The 22,189-nt window shown below is 40.4% G+C and overlaps 1 protein-coding gene across 2 annotated transcripts in view; it reads right to left on the minus strand.

The window, feature by feature from the left end:
- Positions 1-5,399: 5,399 nt before the first annotated feature.
- LOC100669141 (olfactory receptor 52B4-like) overlaps positions 5,400-22,189 on the minus strand; it is a 56,829-nt gene continuing 40,039 nt past the window's right edge. For both annotated transcript variants that reach the window (XM_064288593.1, XM_064288592.1), the window contains exon 3: positions 5,400-20,878. In XM_064288593.1, the coding sequence (XP_064144663.1) occupies positions 5,725-6,759 (1,035 nt within the window). In that variant the 5' untranslated portion in view covers positions 6,760-20,878 and the 3' untranslated portion in view covers positions 5,400-5,724. The remainder of the gene's footprint in view (positions 20,879-22,189) is intronic.

The raw sequence follows: 22,189 nt of genomic DNA on the forward strand, positions 1-22,189 counted from the left end.
TCCTCTTATAACTGAATAATAATTGATCGTATGGATGTACCACTGTTTGTTTATCCATTCATTTATTGAAAAACATCTTGGTTGCTTCCAGCTTTTATTGATTCTGAATAAAACATCTATAAATATTCACATGAAAGTTTTGTTTAAAATTTTTTTATTGTGGTAAATATGTATATAACAACACATTTGCCATTTCAACATTTTTGTACTTGTACAATTCAGTGACATTCTTCATGTTGTACATTTATCACCAGTATCCATTTTCAAACGATTCCATCACCCTTAAGAGAAGTTCATTAACCCCTAAATCATGATTTTCCTTCCTCCTGCCCCTGGTAACCACTATTAAATGTTGGTCTGTATACATTTGACTCTCGTAGATATTTCATAAAAGTGGGATCACACAATATTTGTCCTTTTTTGACTCACTGATTCTACGCAGCATAATGCTTTCAAAGTTCATCATGTTGTAGCATGTATCAAGAGTTCAGTTCCCTTTGTGGCTGAGTAATAATCCATTGTATGTATATATCACATTTTGTTTATCCATTCATCTGTTGATGGACATTTAGATTGTTTCCACCTTTCAGCTATTGTACTAGTGCTACGGTGAACAGTGGTGATAAATTAACCACAGAATTACCATGTGATCCAGCAGCAATTTCACACCTAGGTGTATACCCAAAAGAATGGAAAGCAGAAACTCATGCAGGCTGTGTGTGGCGTAAGTTTCAAATAAGTTGAGTAAATATCTAGGAGCTTGATTGCTGAATCATGTGGTGTAGTGGATTGAATTGCATCCACTAAAAATATGTGTCAACTTGGCTAGGCCATGATTCCCGGTTTCGTGTGGTTGCCCACTACTTTGTGATCCAATGTGTTTATCCTGAGTATTGTAAATCCTAACCTCTGTGATGTTGATGAGGCAAGATTAGAGGCAGTTACGTTAATAAGGCAGGACTCAATCTACAGGATTAGATTGTATCTTGAGTCAACCTCTTTTGAGATATAAAAGAGAGAATCAAGCAGAGAGGAGAGGAAACTCATACCATCGAGAAACAAGAGCCAGGAGTGGAGAACATCTTTTGGACCTGGGGTCCCTCACTGAGAAGCTCCTAGACCAGGGGAAGACTGATGACAAGGACCTTTCCCCAGAGCAACAGAGACAGAATGCCTTCCCCTGAAGCTGACACCCTAAATTCAGACTTCTAGCCTCCTAATCTGTGAGAGAACAAATTTCTCTTTGTTAAAATCATCCATTTGTGGTACTCCTGTAACAGCAGCACTAGACAACTAACACGTATGGTATGTACTTTTAGCTTTGTAAGAAACTGCCAAGCTGCCTTTCAACGTATTGCCACCAGGAATAAATGAGAGTTCCTATTGCTCCACATCTTGGACAGCAATTGGCATTGTCAGATTTGGTTGTGTTCATAGTGGTTATGAATTCGGCTGCTAACCAAAAGGCCAGCAGTTTGAATCTACCAGGCACTCCTTGGAAACCCTATGGGGCAGTTCTACTCTGTCCTATAGGGTTGCTATGAGTCAGAATCGACTGGATGGCAATGGGTTTTGGTTTTTGGCCATTCTGACAAGTCTATGGTGATATGTCATTGTTGTTTTAATTTGCAACTCCCTGAACAGACACTTCACAGAAGATGATATACAGATGAAACATAAGCATATAAAAAGGTGTTCAACATCATTTGCCAGTGTCGTTGTTGTTATTATTGCCATCAAGTCAACTCCACACATGGCAACCCCATATGCAGAGTAGAACTGCTACATAGGATTTTTCAGGATGTGACCTTTCAGAAGCAGATAGCCAGGCCTGTCTTTTGAGGTACTTCTGGGTGTGTTGAAGTGCTTAACCATTTGCGCCACCCAGGGATCCTTCATTAGCAATTAAGGAAATGCAATTAAAATCACAATGTGAGAGAGTCTTTTTAACAAATGGTGCTGGCATTACTGGATATCCAACTGCAAAAAAATGAAACAAGACCCATACCTCACTCCATGCACAAAAACTAACTCAAAATGGATCAAAGACCTAAATATAAAATACAAAATGATAAAGATCATGGAAGAAAAAATAGGGACAACGTTAGGAGCCCTAATACACGGCATAAACAGTATACAAAACATTATTAAGAATGCAGCAGAAAAATTAGATACTGGGAGCTCCTAAAAATCAAACACCTATGCTCATCCAAAGACTTCACCAAAAGAGTAAAAAGACTACCTACAGACTGCAAAAAAGTTTTTAGCTGTGACATTTCTCATCAGTGCCTGATCTCTAAAATCTACATGATACTGCAAAAACCCAACTACAAAGAGACAAATAACCCAATTAAAAAATGGGCAAAAGATATGAATAGACACTTCACTAAAGAAGACATTCAAGTAGCTAACAGATACACAAGGAAATGTTCACGATGGTTAGCCATTAGAGAAATGCCGGTTAAAACTACTGAGATTTCATCTCACTCCAACAAGGCTGGCCTTAACCCAAAAAACACAAAATAATAAATGTTGGAGAGGCTGTGGAGAGATTGGAACACTTAAACACTGCTGATGGGAATGTCAAATGGTACAACCACTTTGGAAGTCGATTTGGCACTTCCTTAAAACACTAGAAATAGAACTACCATATGATCCAGCAATCCCACTCCTTGGAATATATCATAGAGAAATAAGAGCCTTTACACGAGCAGATATATGCACACCCATGTTTATTGCAGCACTGTTTACAATAGCAAAAAGATGGAAGCAACCATGGTGCCCATCAACAGATGAATGGATAAATAAATTATGTTATATTCACACAATGGAATACTATGCATCAATAAAGAACAGTGAGGAACCTGTGAAACATTTCATAACATGGAGGAACCTGGAAGGCATTATGCTGAGTGAAATTAGCCAGTTGCAAAAGGACAAATATTGTATAAGACCACTATTATAAGAACTTGAGAAATAGTTTAAACTGAGAAGAAAACATTCTTTTGTGGTTACGAGAGTGGGGAGGGAGGGAGGGTGGGAGAGGGCATTCACTAATTAGATAGTAGATAAGAACTACTTTAGGTGAAGGGAAAGACAGCACACAATACAGGGGAGGTCAGCGCAACTGGACTAAACCAAGAGCAGTTTCCTGAATAAACCCAATGCTTCAAAGGCCAGCGTAGCAGGGGCAGGGGTCTGGGACCATGGTTTCAGGGGTCATCTAAGTCAATTGGCATAATAAAATCTATTAAGAAGACATTCTGCATCCCGCTTTGAAGAGTGGTGTCTGGGGTCTCAAACGCTAGCAAGCAGCCATCTAAGATGCATCGATTGGTCTCAACCCACCTGGATCAGAGGAGAATGAAGAACACCCAGGACACAAGGTGATTACGAGCCCAAGAGACAGAAAGGGCCACATGAACCAGAGACTACATCATCCTGAGACCAGAAGAATAGATGGTGCCTGGCTACAACTGATGACTGCTGTGACAGGGAACACAACAGAGAACCCCTGAGGGAGCAGGAAAGCAGTGGGATGCAGACCCCAAATTCTCATAAGACCAGACTTAATGGTCTGACTAAGACTAGAAGTACCCTGGTGGTCATGGCCCCCAGACCTTCTGTTGGCCCAGGACAGGAACCATTCCTGAAGCCAACTCTTCAGACATGGGTTGGACTGGACAATGGGTTGGAGAGGGATGCTGGTGAGGATTGAGCTTCTTGGATCAGGTGGACACTTGAGACTATGTTGGCATCTCCTGCCTGGAGGGGAGATGAGAGAGTGGAGGGGGTTAGAAGCTGGCGAAATGGACAGGAAAAGAGAGAGTGGAAGGAGAGAGCAGGCTGTCTCATTAGGGGGAGAGTAACTGGGAGTGTGTAGCAAGGTGTATATGGGTTTTTGTGTGACAGACTGACTTGATTTGTAAACTTTCACTTAAAGCACAATAAAAATTATTTTTAAAAAATCACAGTGAGATACCACTACACATCTATCATATGACTGAAATAAAAAATAATGATAACACCAAATTCCAGAGAGGCACAGAAACTGGTTGAACCATATATTGCTGGTGGAAATGTAAAATAGTACAGCCACTCATCTTTAATACATATAGATCACTCATAGTGACCCTATAGGACAGAGTAGAACTGCCCCATAGAGTTTCCAAGGAGTGCCTGGTGGATTCCTTGGTTAGCAGACATAGCTCTTAACCACTATGCCACCAGGGTTTCCATAGATCATTTAGATCTATATACATTAGAAATGAACACTGTAAACAATATCTGCTAGGTAAGGAAATTTACAGAACGTTATATATATAGTATAATCAATACTCTATATATGAATCACATGATCATATTTTCCACATAGATACAGGAATAGACATAGGAACTATAGATACGGTGGAAACACAAATACAGACCCAGATTCAGATACAAATACATATAGAAGTAGATGCAGATAGAGATATATAAATATATAAACACAGATGTATAGTTACAGGTACCAACATTTTAACAATGGCTAGGCTGAGAAATGCCAGTTTATGGATGAATTTCATTTCCATTTTTTCATAATTTTTAGTTCTTTCTACAGTGAACATAGGCTTTTTTATAAAATAAGTATTTAAAAAGAAATGTGGACATGTTATTTTTCTCATAGAGGAAGTATCAACAAAAAAATACCTTATGTAAGGTGTTGGTTAGAGAAAGCATCACAGAGGAGGCAATGTGAGAAGCAAGTCTGTAAGGAGGAATAACGGTTATCCACGAATCAAGAGAGGTTATTCCAACACAAAGCAGAGACACATGAAAGAGTATGGCAAGACCTGGAATGGATGAGGGGTGAATGGCCTGCTGTATCTGAAGCTTGGCTTGTTTATACAGCAACATGGGAATTGTTGCTGTAAAGGAAGTCAGGAACCAACACTAAAGGCCTTGACATCCCTGCTGAGAAGGAGATAACTGAAAAACACCTGACACTGAGAATGGAGGAGTTTCCCTTCCTGGGCATTCTCCCAGCACACACCAACCTTCAGAAACCACATTAGTCTTTTCCTGTTAACACAGGAGTGATCAGCGTCAGTCTCCTAAAGGATGTTCTGCAAAACACCTGTAAGCACACCACTCATTTGTATTCCCTTTTTATAGACATGCATGTTGAACACGATATAAATTATAATATAACTTGAAGAGCCTCAAAACCCAAGAATTACTGATTTGAAGAATGCCACTTAGCTAGAATGAAGGACATCAAAGAATGGAAGTTTGTGTGTGGCTGTCCAGGGGTTTAGCATGATGTCTCAGAAATTGAGACAGTGTAGACTTAAAAAAAAAAAAAAAAAAAACCCTTTGCCATTGAGTTGATTCTGACTCAGAGCGACCCTACAGGACAGAGTACGACTGCCCCATGGAGTTTCCAAGGAGCACCTGGTGGATTCGAACTGCCAGTCTTTTTTTAGTTAGTAGCCGTAGCTCTGAACCACTACACCACCAGTGTTTCCCAGTGCAGACTAGCTGCACAAATTCCCAGGCAGAGCATGGTTCTCACTTCATCCATATCCAAAGAGCAGACTGGAGTCATAAAGGCTACATGACTTGTGGAGATCAGTCCATCCAGCCCCAGGATCTGTACAAAAGGAAGCTTCCTCAGTCAAAAATGGCAGTTCTCTCTCAGGTGTTTAGACAATGGAAAAGTAAGTCCTGCTGTTCATATTGAAGTTATTTCTGCTTTGGAAAAAATATATAAGCCACCTGCTCCCGGATTTGCTTTGTCTTGATTCCATAAATGACGGGATTCAGCATAGGTGGAACAAGAATGCAGACATTAGCCAACAAAATGTGGACATGAGGTGGGATATAGCGTCCAAACCGTTGGGTAAGGGTTGTGAAGATTGCAGGCCCATAAAATAGGATGATGATGCAAACATGGGAGCCACATGTGTTAAGTGCTTTGTGACGAGCATCTTGGGAAGGCATGCAGAAGACAGCACAGAGAATCAGCACATAGGAAACAAAAATTAGCAAAACATCTAAGACCACTGTTGATACTATAACAAAAAGTCCATACCAGATATTCACTCGAATATCATTACAAGCATATTTGGCCAAGCCAATGTGTTCACAAAAGGTATGTGGAATAATATTATTTTGACAGAAAGTCAATCTTTTCAAAAGAAATACTATGGGGAAAATTGTACCATAACTTCTCAGAAAGATAGTCCCACCAATTTTTGCAATCAGGGCGTGTGTAAGAATGGTAGTGTATTTCAGCGGGTAGCAAATGGCAATGTAGCGGTCAAACGCCATCACCAGCAAGATTCCTGACTCAGAGATGAAAGTGCAGTGGATGATAAAGAATTGAGTGATGCAGCGGTCCAGGGATATCTCCCCAGCACGGAACCAGAAGATGGCCAAGGCCTGAGGTACTGTGCATGTGGAGAGGACAACGTCTGCTCCAGCCAGCATGCAGAGGAAGAGGTACATGGGTTCGTGGAGGCTGCGCCTTGTGAGGATAATGAAGATGAGCAGGCTATTCCCAAGCAGGGCAATGACATAGGAAACGAAGAAGGGGATGGAGATCCACATGTGCTGGTCCTCTAGGCCAGGGATGCCCAGCAAGTGGAAGACTGTGTAGCTAACCCCAGTGCGGTTTAAGATATTCATATCTGGAGAGACCACCAGGGTCATGGAAACAGAGAAAAATACAGATTTTCCATGAATATGCTTTCTGAAGTCACCAGATGTTTTTAGCATACCCCATACTGTCCATTTTCTTTGAACATGTAAATAAAAGAAACACACAATGGTAAAAAGGATCTGTTCTGTGCCCTGAATGAGTGACTATCTAGTTAAAAGATCCACTATCTGCAACTAATCAAAGTGTTGTTGTGTGCCACCAAGTCAATATCAAGTCATAGTGACCCTATATGACAAAGTAAAACTGCCCCATAAAGTGTCTAAGATATACCTTAAGTTCATAACATTATTTCTTTCACTCCAGTTCTCTCTCGGTATCGCTCATTTTTCCTTCTGGAGAGGAAAATCTCCTATTACCATATGCTCAGTGCTGGTAGAAATTGTTCTTCCATTGAAGTCCCCATCAAGAGAGTCTAGATAGCTGGCCTTGGGACAGAGAACTGTCTTCATCCAGCATTCCTCCGCTATGTAAGAAAGTTCTCTCCAGTGATGGTAGCCATCCTCCCGGAGAAGGTGGAAGAAAAGGAAGACAAGTGAGATGGCACCAGAGGGGAGTGGGGCAGGTATGCTCCCCAGAGCAAGACAAGGGAAAGAGAAAAAAGAAAGACGCAACCAACAAAGGCAGGGCCTGAGAGGAGGGCAGATTACAGAAGCTGATGATGGACAGGTGTTAAGGGAGAGGGAGAACCAGGAGAAATTTTATTAATTGGAATCAGAGATTAAGGCCAGGGAGCTCAGGGGTTGGGAATTGCCTGTGGCATTGTTCTCCCAACTTTAATCTAACAGGAGTTCCTTCTAAAAATCCCTACTCAGGTGCCATCTCCCTGTAAATTTCTTTTCAAACCTTCCCAAGACACCATGACCACCTCCCCACCAACGACATACTTGGGACAGCCCAGCCCAGATACCTGCTGTTCTCAGGGCTCTGCTCATGTTTTGTCAAATGGAGTCTGTCTTCTAAGGCAATATGCTTTCCGTTTTCTATGGCCAGTCTGATAATCAGGGCACCTGTGTGCAGAAGCCCTGGTAGTGTAGTGGTTAAGAGCTACAGCTGCTAACCAAAATGTTGGCAGTTCGAATCCACCAGGTGCTCCTTGGAAACTCTATGGGGCAGTCCTACTCTGTCCTGTAGGGTCGCTATGGGTCAAAATCAACTCGACTGCAATGGGTTTGGTTTTAGTTATTTATTGGGTAGTATCTCTTTATTTACCAACCTACAGCTAGCCTGCACCCTCTCGCTCCCTTCCCAGACCTTACTCTCCCCACTTCTTATGTAACAAACCATGTATGTGCCTCAGACTTTTACCATTCTTTGTCCACATATATCAATATCCTCCAAGAGTACTGTCACCTCTGGCCTGTACGAGAATACCATACCAAGCCAGTCCTTACTTTGATGCAGGAACCATCCCCAAACACAGAGTCTAATTTGCACAATTCCTTCAGGTTGAGTCTTCAGGAACAGATACGAGGTCAGCACCAACAACTTCAGCTTGTTGGAAGCCGGGCAGCTGGGCTGTTCATCTTCCTTCATAAAAGCCCCTCAGGGAAGCACTTATACCAAGGGCTCCAGGGACAGATCTACTGCACCAGCCTCATTCCCTCTTCCCAAATGGATCAAATCCCTAAGACTGTTTCTCCCTCCCTTGCCCTCTCCTGACTCCTTTCTCTCCTGCTTCTCCCCAGGTGCTGTGATCTCCACCCCACAAGAGGACACACATTTATGATGTTTCAGTACAAAAACCTCTTCCAGCTAGCAGTCTTGCTACAGACCTGCTTTAAGGCTGATTGAAATTAATATGAAACTTATTTTCAATATGAAATCTCACTGCATGCAATTAATATGTTTTTCAAATATTTGTTCTTCATGAGGAGGATTATGTTGAAGTTATAATCATTCCTGAAGTGATAGTAACATTCAAATTTTGGAATCATAAATAATGAATTTCAACTCTTTCCTGTTGTTGTTGTCAGGTGCCATCGAGTCAGTTCCAACTGACAGGGACTTTGTGCACAACAGAATGAAACACTGCCCAGTCCTGCATCATATTTACAATCCTTATGCTTTAGCTCATTGTTGCAGCCACTGTGTCAATCCACCTTGTTGAGGGTCTTCCTCTTTTCCACTAACCCTGTACTTTGCCAAGCATGGTGTCCATATCCAGGAACTGATCCCTTCTGACAAGACGTCCAAAATATACACGACGCAGTGTCTCCATCCTTGCTTCTAAGGAGCATTCTGGTTGTACTTCTTCCGATAGAGATTTGTTCCTTTTTGGCAGTCCATGGTGTATTCAATATTCTTCCCCAACACTGCAATTCAAAGGCATCAATTCTTCTTCAGCCTTCCTTATTCATTGTCCAGCTTTCACATGCATATGGTGAGTTTAAAAATACCATGGTTTGGGTCAGGCGCACCTTAGTCTTCAAGGTGACAGCTTTACTTTTCAACACTTTAAAGAGCTCCTTTGCAGCAGATTGGCCCAATGCAATGCATCTTTTGATTTCTTGACTACTGCTTCTATGGCTGTTGATTGTGGATCCAAGTAAAATGAAATCCTTGACAACTTCAATCTTTTCTCCATTTATCACGATGTTGCTCATTGGTCCAGTTGTGAGGATTTTTGTTTTCTTTATGTTGAGGTGCAATCCACACTGAAGGCTGTGGTCTTTGATCTTCATCAGTAAGTGCTTCCAGTCCTTTTCACTTACAGCAATCAAAGTTGTGTCATCTGCATAACAAACGTTGTAAATGAGTGTTTCTGAAATCCTGATGCCCTGTTCTTCTTCATAAAGTCCAGCTTCTCAGATTATTTGCTCAGCATACAGATTGAATAGGTATGGTGAAAGGATACAACCCTGATGCACACCTTTCCTGACTTTAAACCACTTACTATCTCCTTGTTTTATCTCCTTGTTCTGTCCGAATAACTGCCTCTTGATCTATGTAAAGTTTCCTCATGAGCACAATTAAGTGTTCTTGAATACCCATTCTTTGCAATGTTATCCATTATTTGTTATGATCCACACAGTCGAATACCTTTGCATAGTCAGTAAAACACAGGTAAACATCCTTCTGGTATTCTCTGCTTTCAGCCAGGATCCATCTGACATCAGCAATGATATCCCTGGTTCCACGTCCTCTTCTGAAACCGGCCTGAATTTCTTGCAGTTCCCTGTCGATATACTGCTGCAACCACTTTTGAAAGATCTTCAGCAAAATTTGGTTTGCATGTGATTTTAATGATATTGTTCTATAATTTCTGCATTCTACTGGATCACCTTTCTTGGGAATAGGCACAAATATGGACCTCTTCCAGTCAGGTGGAAACCCTGATGGCGTAGTGGTTAAGTGCTGTGGCTGCTAACCAAGAGGTCACCAGTTCGAATCCGCCAGGCACTCCTTGGAAACTCTATGGGGCAGCCCTACTCTGTCCTATAGGGTTCCTATGAGTCGGAATTGACTCGACAGCTGTGGCTGGGTCCAGTCAGTTGGCCGGGAAGCTATCTTCCATATTTCTTGGCATAGATGAGTGATCACCTCCAATGCTGCATCTGTTTGTTGAAACATCTCAATTGATATTCCATCAATTCCTGGAGTGTTGTTTTTAGTCAATGCCTTCAGTGCAGATTGGACCTCTTCCTTCAGTACCATCGGTTCCTGATCATATGCTACCTCTTGAAATGGTTGAACATTGACTAATTCTTTTTGGTATAATGACTCTGTGTATTCCTTCTGTCTTCTTTTGATGGTTCCTGCATCATTTAGTATTTTCCCCATAGAATCCTTCACTATTGCAACTCAGGACTTGAATTTTTCCCTCAGTTTTTTCAGCTTGAGAAATGCCGAGCATGTTCTTCCCTTTTGGTTTTCCATCTCCAGTTCTGTGCACATGTCATTATAATACTTTACTTTGTCTTCTCCAGAAGCCCTTTGAAATCTTCTGTTCAGTTCTTTTACTTCATCAATTCTTCCTTTTGCTTTAGCTGTTTGATGCTCAAGAGCAAGTTTCAGAGTCTTCTCTGACATCCATTTTGGTCTTTTCTTTCCTGTCTTTTCAATGACCTCTTACTTTTTTCATGTATGATGTCGTTACACAACTCATCTGGTCTTCAGTCACTAGTGTTCAATGCGTAAATCTATTCTTGAGATGATCTCTAAATTCAGGTGGGATAAACTCAAGGTCATATTTTGGCTCTCGTGGACTTGCTCTGATTTTCTTCAGTTTCAGTTTGAACTTCCATATGAGCAATTGACGGTCTCTTCCATAGTCGGCCCCAGCCTTGTTCTGACTGATGATATTGAGCTTTTCCATCGTCTCTTTGCACAGGTGTAGTCAATTTGATTTCTGTGTGTCGCATCTGGCGAGGTCCATGTGTATAGTCTCCATTTATGTTGGTGAAAGAAGGTATTTGCAATGAAGAAGTCATTGGTCTTGCAAAATTTTATCATTCGATTTCCAGCATTGTTTTTATCACCAAGGCCATATTTTCCAACTACCAGCCTTTCCTAGTGGTACGTAAATGTCCATGCACAACAATTTGAAGAACATGTGTGTGATACGTGATTATTTTTAGCACATTGTAATTTCATTAGTCTGAAAATTACAACATTCTATTTAGTGCTTAGTCATCAGAAATCCACATTTATGTTTGCTGGAAAAAACATATATTGCTTTATTTATAACCTTTTATAAATAGTTTTACCTAGATGTGTAGTATGAACTTTTTCAACTTAGAAATAACTTTATATTTTATCAGGTTCTAAAAGTAATTATTGTATATTATACCCACTCCTCACTTATTGACATGGTTAGGTTCAAAAGACCAGGTCATTATGTGAAAATCAGCATTGTACAGAAATGTATGATGACCACATCAGATCACAAAATGGAGGATGACTACATCATTATATAATGGCCAAATTATATCATTACATAACTGCCAAGTCACTGAAAATCATGGCCCTGCCAAGTTGACACATAACCTTAATCATCACAGACAGGGTTACCCTCACTTTGCACCTCGGCATTCATTACTGCCAGATGTACACCGTTAATGCACAAAATAGATAGTACACTTTTTACTATTGTCATAAATGAGAAATGTTGGATAACAAGATGGTCAATAAGTGAGGAGTAGGTGTATTTTTAAATATCTAATAATATAGAATTAGGAAGCATAAAGATTTCAGAAGGATTTTCAGAAAGCTAATGTTTCTTTTTCTATAAATAATATGTATTATCCTAGTTCTGTCCTCCACAGTTTATGCTGTTCTAGAAGTTTTGGTAGTTATTTTGTCAACTAATTACTTATATAAAACCAACGTATTGTATTTATTCTTACAATACTTTGTGAATACAATCAGTCCTTTTGTTCTTTTCAGATTCGGTTCTTATGAGTCCACTGCACAAGCTATCAAGAGAGGAGCATGCAGAGATTTCAGGGGTAATCAGATTCTGTAGTAAGCCTATTGCAGCGACAGTTTCTAGATATAGTTCTCTTCTGTACACTGTATTACATTCAAAATAGGTGTTGCTTGCTGAATTTTATATTTTGTAGCAAATCTAAGATCAACTTATAGCACTTTTTCAAAAATCAATACACACTCAGAAATGCATTCTGTCTCAAGTAAAGTTAAGCCCACCACTTGCCTCTCAGGGTCAACATGTATAAATTAACAGGTAGAGTTCCATGTGAGCACTGGACACTCACTGACTCTGACTGAAGCTGTCATGGAAAAATCTTGTGCAGCTAAACCCTGGGGAAACGTTGCTGTTGTTCAGTGCCGTCGAGTCGGCTCTGTCTCACAGTGGCCCTATGCAACACAGAATGAAACACTACCCAGTCCTGCACCATTCTTACAATCATTGTTATGCTTGAGCTCATTGTTGCAGCCACTGTGTCAGTCCACCTCGTTGAGGGTCTTCCTCTTTTCCGCTGACCCTTGTACTCTGCCAAGCATGACGTCCTTCTCCAGGGACTGATCCCTCCTGACAACATGTCCAAAGTATGCAAGATGCAGTCTCGGCATCCTTGCCTCTAAGGAGCATTCTGGCCGCACTTCTTCCAAGGCAGATTTGTTTGTTCTTTTGGCAGTCCATAGTATATTCAATATTCTTCACCAACACCACAATTCAAAGGCAACAACTCTTCTTCGGTCTTCCTTATTCATTGCCCAGCTTTCACATGCATATGATGTGATTGAAAATACCATGGCTTTGGTCAGGTATTTTGGGTCAGGCGCACCTTAGTCTTCAGGGTGACATCTTTGCTCTTCAACACTTTGAAGAGATCCTCTGCAGCAGATTTACACAATGTAATACATCTTTTGGTTTCTTGACTGCTGCTTCCATGGCTGTTGATTGTGGGTCCAAGTAAAATGAAATCCTTGACAACTTGAATCTTTTCTCCGTTTATCATGATGTTGCTCATTGGTCCAGTTGTGAGGATTTTTGGGTTTTTTTATATTGATGTGCAGTCCATACGGAAGGCTGTGGTCTTTGATCTTCATTAGTAAGTGCTTCAAGTCCTCTTCACTTTCAGCCAGCAAAGTTGTGTCATCTGCATAATGCAGGTTATTGAGTCTTCCTCCAATCCTGATGCCCCGTTCTTTTTCATATAGTCCAGCTTCTCGTATTATTTGTTCAGCATACAAATTAAATAGGTACGGTGAAAGAATACAACCCTGACGCACACCTTTCCTGACTTTAAGCCAAAAGTTGGAAACAAAGAAGAAGGATCAGTAGTTGGAAAATATGGTCTTGGTGATAGAAACAAAGCCAGAGATCAAATGATAGAATTTTGCAAGACCAACGACTTCTTCATTGCAAATACCTTCTTTCACCAACATAAATGGAGACTATACACATGGACCTCGCCAGATGCAACACACAGAAGTCAAATTGACTACATCTGTGCAAAGAGACGATGGAAAAGCTCAATATCATCAGTCAGAACAAGGCCACTGTGGAACAAACCATGAATTGCTCATGTGCAAGTACAAGCTGAAACTGAAGAAAATCAGAGCAAGTCCACAAGAGCCAAAATTTGACCTTGAGTGTATCCCACCTGAATTTACAGACCATCTCAAGAATAGATTTGACACAATGAACACTAGTGACCGAAGACCAGATGAGTTGTGGAATGACATCAAAGACATCATACATGAAGAAAGCAAGAGGTCACTGAAAAGACAGGTAAGAAAGAAAAGACCAAAATGGATGTCAGAGGAGACTCTGAAACTTGCTCTTGAGCGTCAAGCAGCTAAAGCAAAAGGAAGAATTGATGAAGTCAAAGAACTGAATAGAAGATTTCAAAGGGCCTCTCGAGAAGACAAAGTATTATAACAACATGTGCAAAGGGCGGGAGATAGAAAACCAAAAGGAAAGAACACACTCGGCGTTTCTCAAAATTAAAGAACTGAGGGAAAAAATTCAAGCCCCGAGTTGTAATAGTGAAGGATTCCATGGGGAAAATATTAAACGGCACAGGAACCATCAAAAGAAGATGGAAGGAATACACAGAGTCATTATACCAAAAAGAATTAGTCGATGTTCAACCACTTCAAGAGGTGGCATGCTATCAGGAACTGATGGTACTTAAGGAAGAAGTCCAAGCTGCTCTGAAGGCATTGGCGAAAAACAAGGCTCCAGGAATTGATGGAATATAAGTTGAGATGTTTCAACAAACAGATGCAGAGCTCGAGGTGCTCACTCGTCTATGCCAAGAAATATGGAAGACAGCTTCCTGGCCAACTGACTGGAAGAGATCCATATTTATGCCTATTCCCAAGAAAGGTGATCCAACCGAATATGGAAATTATAGAACAATATCATTACTATCACACGCAAGCAAAATTTTGCTGAAGATCATTCAAAAATGGCTGCAGCAGTATATCAACAGGGAACTGCCAGAAATTCAGGCCGGTTTCAGAAGAGGACACGGAACCAGGGATATCATTGCTGATGTCAGATGGATCCTGGCTGAAAGCAGAGAATACCAGAAGGATGTTTACCTGTGTTTTATTTACTATGCAAAGGCATTCGACTGTGTATATCATAACAAACTATGGATAACATTGCGAAGAATGGGAATTCCAGAACTTCCTGAATGGGGAAACATATCTAAGCATTTTACATGGATATATAGCTGTGTCTCTACAGGCCCAGAGTGGCTCCAAAACTCCTATGAAAGTTTTCTAAGCCACATGTCAAGATGTCATAAGTAGCTGAAATGGAGTCGGTTCTGGAGCTGTGTGCTCCAGCTGTGAGCATTTCCATACTGGAATGCAATATATTTAAAGTTACTTTTATTACTCCTTAGAATTTGTTAAGGGAATCATATAGACTCAAAAATTATGTTGGAGGTACCAACCAATAAGGATAGATGGAAGGAATACACAGAGTCATTATACCAAAAAGAATTGGTCAAAGTCTGGCCATTTCAAGAGATAGCATATGATCAGGAACTGACGGTACTGAACAAAGAAGTTCAAGCTGCACTGAAGGCATTGGTGAAAAACAAGGCTCCAGGAATTGACCGAATACCAACTGAGATGTTTCAAGAAACAGATGCAACACTGGAAGTGCTCATTCATCTATGCCAAGAAATTTGGAACACAGCTGCCTGACCAACTGACTGGAAGATATCCATATGTATGCCTATTCCCAAGAAAGGTGATCAGATCGAATGTGGAAATTATGGAACAATATCATTAATGTCACACACAAGCAAAATTTTGTTGAAGATCATTCAAAAGTGGCTGCAGCAGTATATCAACAGGGAACTGCCAAAAATTCAGGCAAGATCCAGAAGAGGATGTAGAACTAGGAATATCATGGCTGATGTCAGATGGATCCTGGCTGAAAGCAGAAAATACCAGAAGGATGTTTACCTGTGTTTTATTGACTGTGCAAAGACAATCAACTGTGTGGATCATAACAAATAATGGATAACATTGCTAAGAATAAGAATTCCCAAGCACTTAATTGTGCTCAAGAGGAAGCTGGACATAGATGAAGAGGCAGCTGGTCAAACAGAACAATGGTATACTGCATGCTTTAAAGTCAGGAAGGGTGTGTGTCAGGATTGTATCCTTTCACCATCCCTATTCAATCTGTATGTTGAGAAAATAATCCTAGAAGTTGGACTATATGAAGAGTAACAGGGCATCAGCATTGGAGGAAGATTCGTTAACAACCTGAGTCCTGCAGATGACACAACCTTGCTTGCAGAAAGTGAAGTGGACTTGAAGCACTTGCTGATGAAGATCGAAGACTACAGCCTTCAGTTTGGATTACACCTCAACGTAAAGAAAACAAAAATCTTCACAACTGGGCCGATAAGCAACATCATGGTAAATGGAGAAAAGATTGAAGTTGTCAAGGATTTCATTTTACTTGGATCCACAATCAACACCCGTGGAAGCAGCAGTCAAGAAATCAAAAGACAAATTGTATTGGACAAATCCTTGGCAAAGGACCTCTTTAAAATGTTGAAAAGCAAAAATGCCATCTTGAAGATTAAGGTGGGCCTGACCCAAGCCATGGTATTTTCCATTGCATCATATGCATGTGAAAGCTGGACAATGAATAAGGAAGACAGAAGAAGAAATGACGCCTTTGAATTGTGGTACTGCTGAAGAATATTGAATATACATTCACCTACCGAAAGAAAGAACAAATCTGTCTTGGAAGAAGTACAACCAGAATGCTCCTTAGAAGCAAGGATGGCGAGACTGGGTCTTACATACTTTGGACACGTTGTCAGGAGAGATCAGTCCCTGGCGAAGGAACTCATGCTTGGTAAAGTACAGGGTCAGCAGAAAAGAAGACTCTCAACGAGATGGAGTGACACGGTGGCTGCAACAATAAGCTCAAGTATAACAACGACTGTGAGCATGGCACAGGACAAGGCAGTGTTTCATTCTGTGGTACATGGAATCGTTATGAGGGTAGATAATCTTCACAATGGTGCAGGAGCAAAATCTATCTATAAAGCAAGATTGTATTTTTCCACACCACTCCTAATTAATGTCAATCTTACATTGCAAATATAACTAAATCAGTAAACACCTGAAAGCAGTGGGAGGGAGCTTGTTAAATACGTAAATTCTTGGACCTTACTCCAGGCCCAGTGAATCAGGAACTCAGTAGGTGGAGCCCAGCAATTTTGCCTTTAAAACCCTCCCAGGGATTCTGATGCACACCAACATTTGAGAACAAGTGCTGTCTAAAGCAGAGGTGTTTGAAACTTGACTGTACATTAGAAGCAGATAGGACCTCGTAATCATTTATTCAAATCTTTGACAAGTGTATTTATTTTTGATCTGCTTACTAGGACAGATATGGAAAGAGTTGCCTTAAAATAGAGTTTATATCAGCCACCAGAAATGATCCTCTGTCCTCAACAACACAACTCTGCCTGCCCTCCTTTGAGCACCATTTTAGGAGCCTCACAAAACTCAAGAAGCAGGGACTGTAGAGATCTCTGTAGACCTGTTCAGACATGGCAAAGCCACAACAAAGCAGAGACAAGAATTAGGTTGTCAGAAATAGAGTTTTTAAGCCCCAAGAAAATTTCCCTGCACTAAAAAAAAAAAAAAAAAATTTTTTTTTTTTTCTCTAAGCAGAGCATAAATTCAGGAGGTGTGGTAAGCTAGCTTTTTACTCACTTTATCACATTCCTCAGTCAAGACTGCAGCCTGAGGCTTTATATTTCACAAAGCATCAATATCGTATGCAGATTACTGAGTTTTAGTCCAAAGTTCTACCTAATCTTAGAATTATTAGTGATAGGTATCACTGAGTAACAATAAGTTAGCTTCTCCAGAGTCTACTCCTTATTAGGTTGTTTTGAAATACCTTCAGAGCCAAGGAGAAAACTAAGGAAAGGTCAATTTAGTCCATACACATTTGGTGTAATGACTGCTGTAAATTACTTCATTCCTCACATCTTACTTACTTATTATGTATTGTTGTTTCTGTTTTTTATTATCTTTATTTTTGCAATTTTGACCAAGGTGTTACACATTCCATTTTGCCCCCTGTTGATTTGAAAGTTCTACTTTGATTTTTCGTTTTATTAAATGGTTACATGCACTTTCCCTGCCTTCCTAATCAGATCATATTTCCTTATTATTATCTGAAAAGAAAATACCAATTACTTTCTCTCCTAAAACTCACACTGTCCCTCACCAAGAGAAATGTTCCTCTGCCACTCCCATGTGATAAATTGAGACCTTTGGAATATTTTCACTTTCTCACAACACCTTACCAGCAAAGTTTTGGGAATACTTTAAATTCTCTTTTTCACTACACCTATGTATTCTTAAGTCCTTTTCCTAGGTGTCACAAAAGTTTTTCACTCAACTGGTAACCTAAAAATTGGTGGTTCAAATCCATCGAGCAGTATAGTGGTAGATAGATTTGGCAATCTGCTTCCGTTAAGAGTACAACCAAGAAAACCCTATGGAGCAGTTCTTCTCTAACATACGGGGTTGCCATGATTCAGAATCAACTCCACAACAACCAACAACAATATTCCTAACTCCCAGGTTTTGCTGGGATATTTTCTTATTTTTAGTTCGATGTTAGTTGTTGTTAAGGGCTGTAGAGTCAATTGTAACTCATAAAGGCACTATGCACAACAAAATGAAGCACTGCCCGGTCCTGTGCCATCCTCACAATCATTGCTTTGCTTGAGCCCATTGTTGCAGCCACTGTGCCAGTTCATCTCCTTGAGGGTCTTCCTCTTTTTTGCTGACAGCGTATTTTAACAAGCATGATGTCATTTTCCAGGGACTGGTCCCTCCTAATATCATGTCCAAAGTATGTCAGACAAAGTCTCACCATCTATGATTTTAAGGACCATTCTGGTTGTACTTCTTCCAAGACAGATTTGTTTGTCCTTCTGGAAGTCCTTGGTATATTCAACATTCTTGGCCAACACCATAATTCAAAGGCATCAATACTTCTTCAGTCTTCCTTATTAATTGTTCAGCTTTCACATGCATATGAGGCAATCAAAAACACCATGGCTTGGGTCAGGCACACCTTAGTCTTCAAGTTGACATCCTTCTTTTTGAACACTTTAAAGAGGTTCTTTACAGCAGATTTGCCCAATGCAATGTGTCTTTTGATTTCTTGAGTGCCACTTCCATGGGTGTTGATTATGGACCCAAGTAAAATGAAATCCTTGATAACTTCAATCTTTTCTCTGTTTATCATGATGTTGCTTATTGGTCCATTTGTGAGGATTTTTCTTTTCTTTATGTTGAGGTGTAATCCAAACCGAAGGCTGTAGTCTTTGATCTTCGTCAGTGTTTCAAGTCCTCTTCACGTTCAGGAAGCAATACTGTGTCATCTGCATATCGAAAGTCGTTAATAAGCCTTCCTCCAGGCTTGATGCCACATTCTTCTTCATATAGTCCAGTTTGCCAGATTATTTGTTTAGCATATGGATTGAATAATTATAGTGATAGGATACAACCCTGACACTCTATTTCTAAGTCTCAAACTACACAGTATCCCTTAGTTCTGTTCAAACGACCGTCTCTTTGTCTATGTACAAGTTTCTCATGAGCACAATTAAGTGTTGTGGAGCTTCCATTCTTCACAATGTTATCCATAATTTGTCATGAGTTTCTGGCAGTTTCTTGTCAATGTACTACTATAACCTTAAGATTATTAAAAATCAGTTGTAGTAGTAGATGAACAAGGAACTGCCAGAAATTCAAGTCAAATTCAAAAGAGGACATGGAACAAGTGATATGATTGCTGATGTCAGATGAATCTTGGCTGAAAACAGAGAATACCAGAAAGATGTTTACCTGTATTTTATTGGCTATGCAAAGGCATTCAGCTATGTGGATCATAGCAAATTGTGGATAATATTGCAAAGAATGGAAGCTCCAGAACACTTAATTATGCTCACAAGGAACCTGGACATAGACCAAGAGACACTCATCGGAACAGAACAAGGAGATACTTCATCCTTTAAAGTCTGGAGAGATGTGTGTCAGGGTTGTATCCTTTCACCATACTTATTCAATCTGTATGCTGAGCAAATAATCCTAGAAGCTAGACTATATGAAGAAGAACAGGGCATCAGGATTGAAGGAAGACTTATAAACAACCTACGATACACAGATGACACAACCTTGCTTGATGAAAGTGAAAAGGACTTGAAGCATTTAATGGTGAATATCAAAAACTACAGACTTCAGGATGGATTACAACTCAACATGAAGAAAACAACCATCTTCACAAATGGGCCAATAAGCAACATCACAATAAACGAAGAAAGGATTGAAGTTGTCAAGGATTTCATTTTACTGGGATCCACAATCAACACCCACAGAACAGCAGTCGAGAAATCAAACGATGCATTGCATTGTGCAAACCTGCTATAAAAGACCTCTTTAAAGTGCTCAAAAGCAAAGATATCACTTTGAAGGCTAAGGTTCGCCTGACCCAAGCCTTGGTGTTTTCAACTGCCTCATATGCATGGGAAAGTTGAGCAATTAATAAGGAAGACCAAAGAAGAATTGGTGCCTTTGAATTATGGTATTTGTTATGATTCACACAGTCTAATGCCTTTTCGTAGTCAACAAAACACATGTAAACATCTTTTTGGTACAGTGTTTGCCTCTGTTTCCTTTCTCCTCTTGACATTCTTCTCAAATTTCTGTCCTGGTTCACTTATTGTTTGTAAAGTCTTTTCTCAAGCGTTTTTCTCAGTAGGGAACATGGGAGATATACTCTTTGAATTGCTGTATACCTTCAAATATCTTTCACCCTGACAGGTGAGCCACAACTTAACTGCATGGCTGTGGCTTTGCCTGTAACCAGGTGGAGTAGGTTAGCCCCACCCACGAGGGCCTGTGCCACTGAAAGGATTCTGGTTCTCACCTTCTCCTCTCCCCTCAGGCAAAGGAGAAACAAGGCTTGAGGCACAAGGCTTCCTGCCACTCTATTCTCCCTGGAGGTTGCCACAGATGCTGATGGTTTTCAGGACTGACCGGTACCTCATAGTGCCAGGCAGGCTTCCTCTTCTTCTGAAGAGACCCAAAGGGAAAGCGAAAGTTGAAGTGCAGCAGGTGACATTGGCCCAATCAGTGGGGAGGCAGACTGAGGAGGGTTTCAAGGAGCAGCGCCCACCAGGGCACTGGAGACTGCAAAGAGGAGGAGAAATAGGGGGTTAAGAGAGTCACAAGAGAAAGTGTTCTGGAGACCACGGATAGAGAGTATCCAGCACAGCAAAGTGGTCACTCAGGTTTTCATGCCACTGAGCTGCCCTAAGAGCTTAGCTGCTAACCAAAAGGTTGGCAGCTTGAAACCTTCTGGGGCAGTTCTGTTGTGTCCTACAGGTTCGCTATGAGTCAGAATCGACCCATCAGCAATAGGTTTGTTTTTTGTTCTGGAGGTTTTTTTTTTTTTTTTTTTAGAAGCTGCCTTGTGGAGTAATAAGAGGACCCAAAAAAGGATATGGAATTTGGCCATTAGCAGTTAGTAGAAACAGTGCCCCACTTGCCTGAAGCCCAGAAAATGCAAGATTCAACACTGGACTGAGAATCTTCTTTTCCTTGCCTTTTGTTTATTTATTGGTTTTGCTTTTGTTTTTTTTAATCCTTTGGTCTTAATTATCTCATTTCTGAGCTTGAAAGATACCAGGAATATGTGCAGAAATTTTGTTCCTGTGTAAGAAAAGGTGCCACTGTAGTGTAGTGTGAAAAGGAAGATTTTTTCAAAGAATTGTTCTGACTCAATGGAATATTACCTTACCAAAAAGTGTTAAATTGTCAGAGCAGGCTTCTGCAAATCATTGTCCTTGCCCAACACTAGATTTTAGGAATGATTCAAAGGAAACTGCGAGAAGCAACCACAGACGTATCATTTTCTTTATAAAGAAGCTGGAACCAGACAGAAACAGCCTGTCATTGTACCTTTCTCCCCTACTGGAATGATTTTGGATTCAGTGAGTATTTGGCAATGGATGTAGATCACTGTCCTCTTAGAAAGCCATTTGAGGGCACTTACACAGACAGTTACGCAGAGGTCGGTTACACAGAAGTGTTTACGTAATTATCTCCAATTCTCCAGTCAATCATGCCCAATAAAATCATGAATTCCAGACTGATTTCCAATAACGACCCAGACAAATTAGATAAGTCCCATTTACGTCTTTAAAATGAGTCCGGCCCCACGTCATTCATTCTCTTCAGGTGTCCCTTGGTGGAGGAATGAGACACATGCCTGCTGTTAACTTTTCCTTCCCAGATATCTGTATGGAAAATTGATATTGACTCCTACATCTTATCACCAAACAAATCAGTTCCATATGGAGTAAAGACCTGAATGTGAAAGGCAAAACATTAAAGCTTCAAGAAGGTAAATGAGAGAATATCTTCATGAACTTAAGTAGGCAAACATTTCTTAAACAGGATGCTACCCTTAAAGGAAAAGTAATTAAAGTAGACTTTTAA

This window comes from Loxodonta africana, chromosome 7 (genome assembly GCF_030014295.1).
Source record: "Loxodonta africana isolate mLoxAfr1 chromosome 7, mLoxAfr1.hap2, whole genome shotgun sequence".
In the NCBI taxonomy this organism is placed as follows: domain Eukaryota; kingdom Metazoa; phylum Chordata; class Mammalia; order Proboscidea; family Elephantidae; genus Loxodonta; species Loxodonta africana.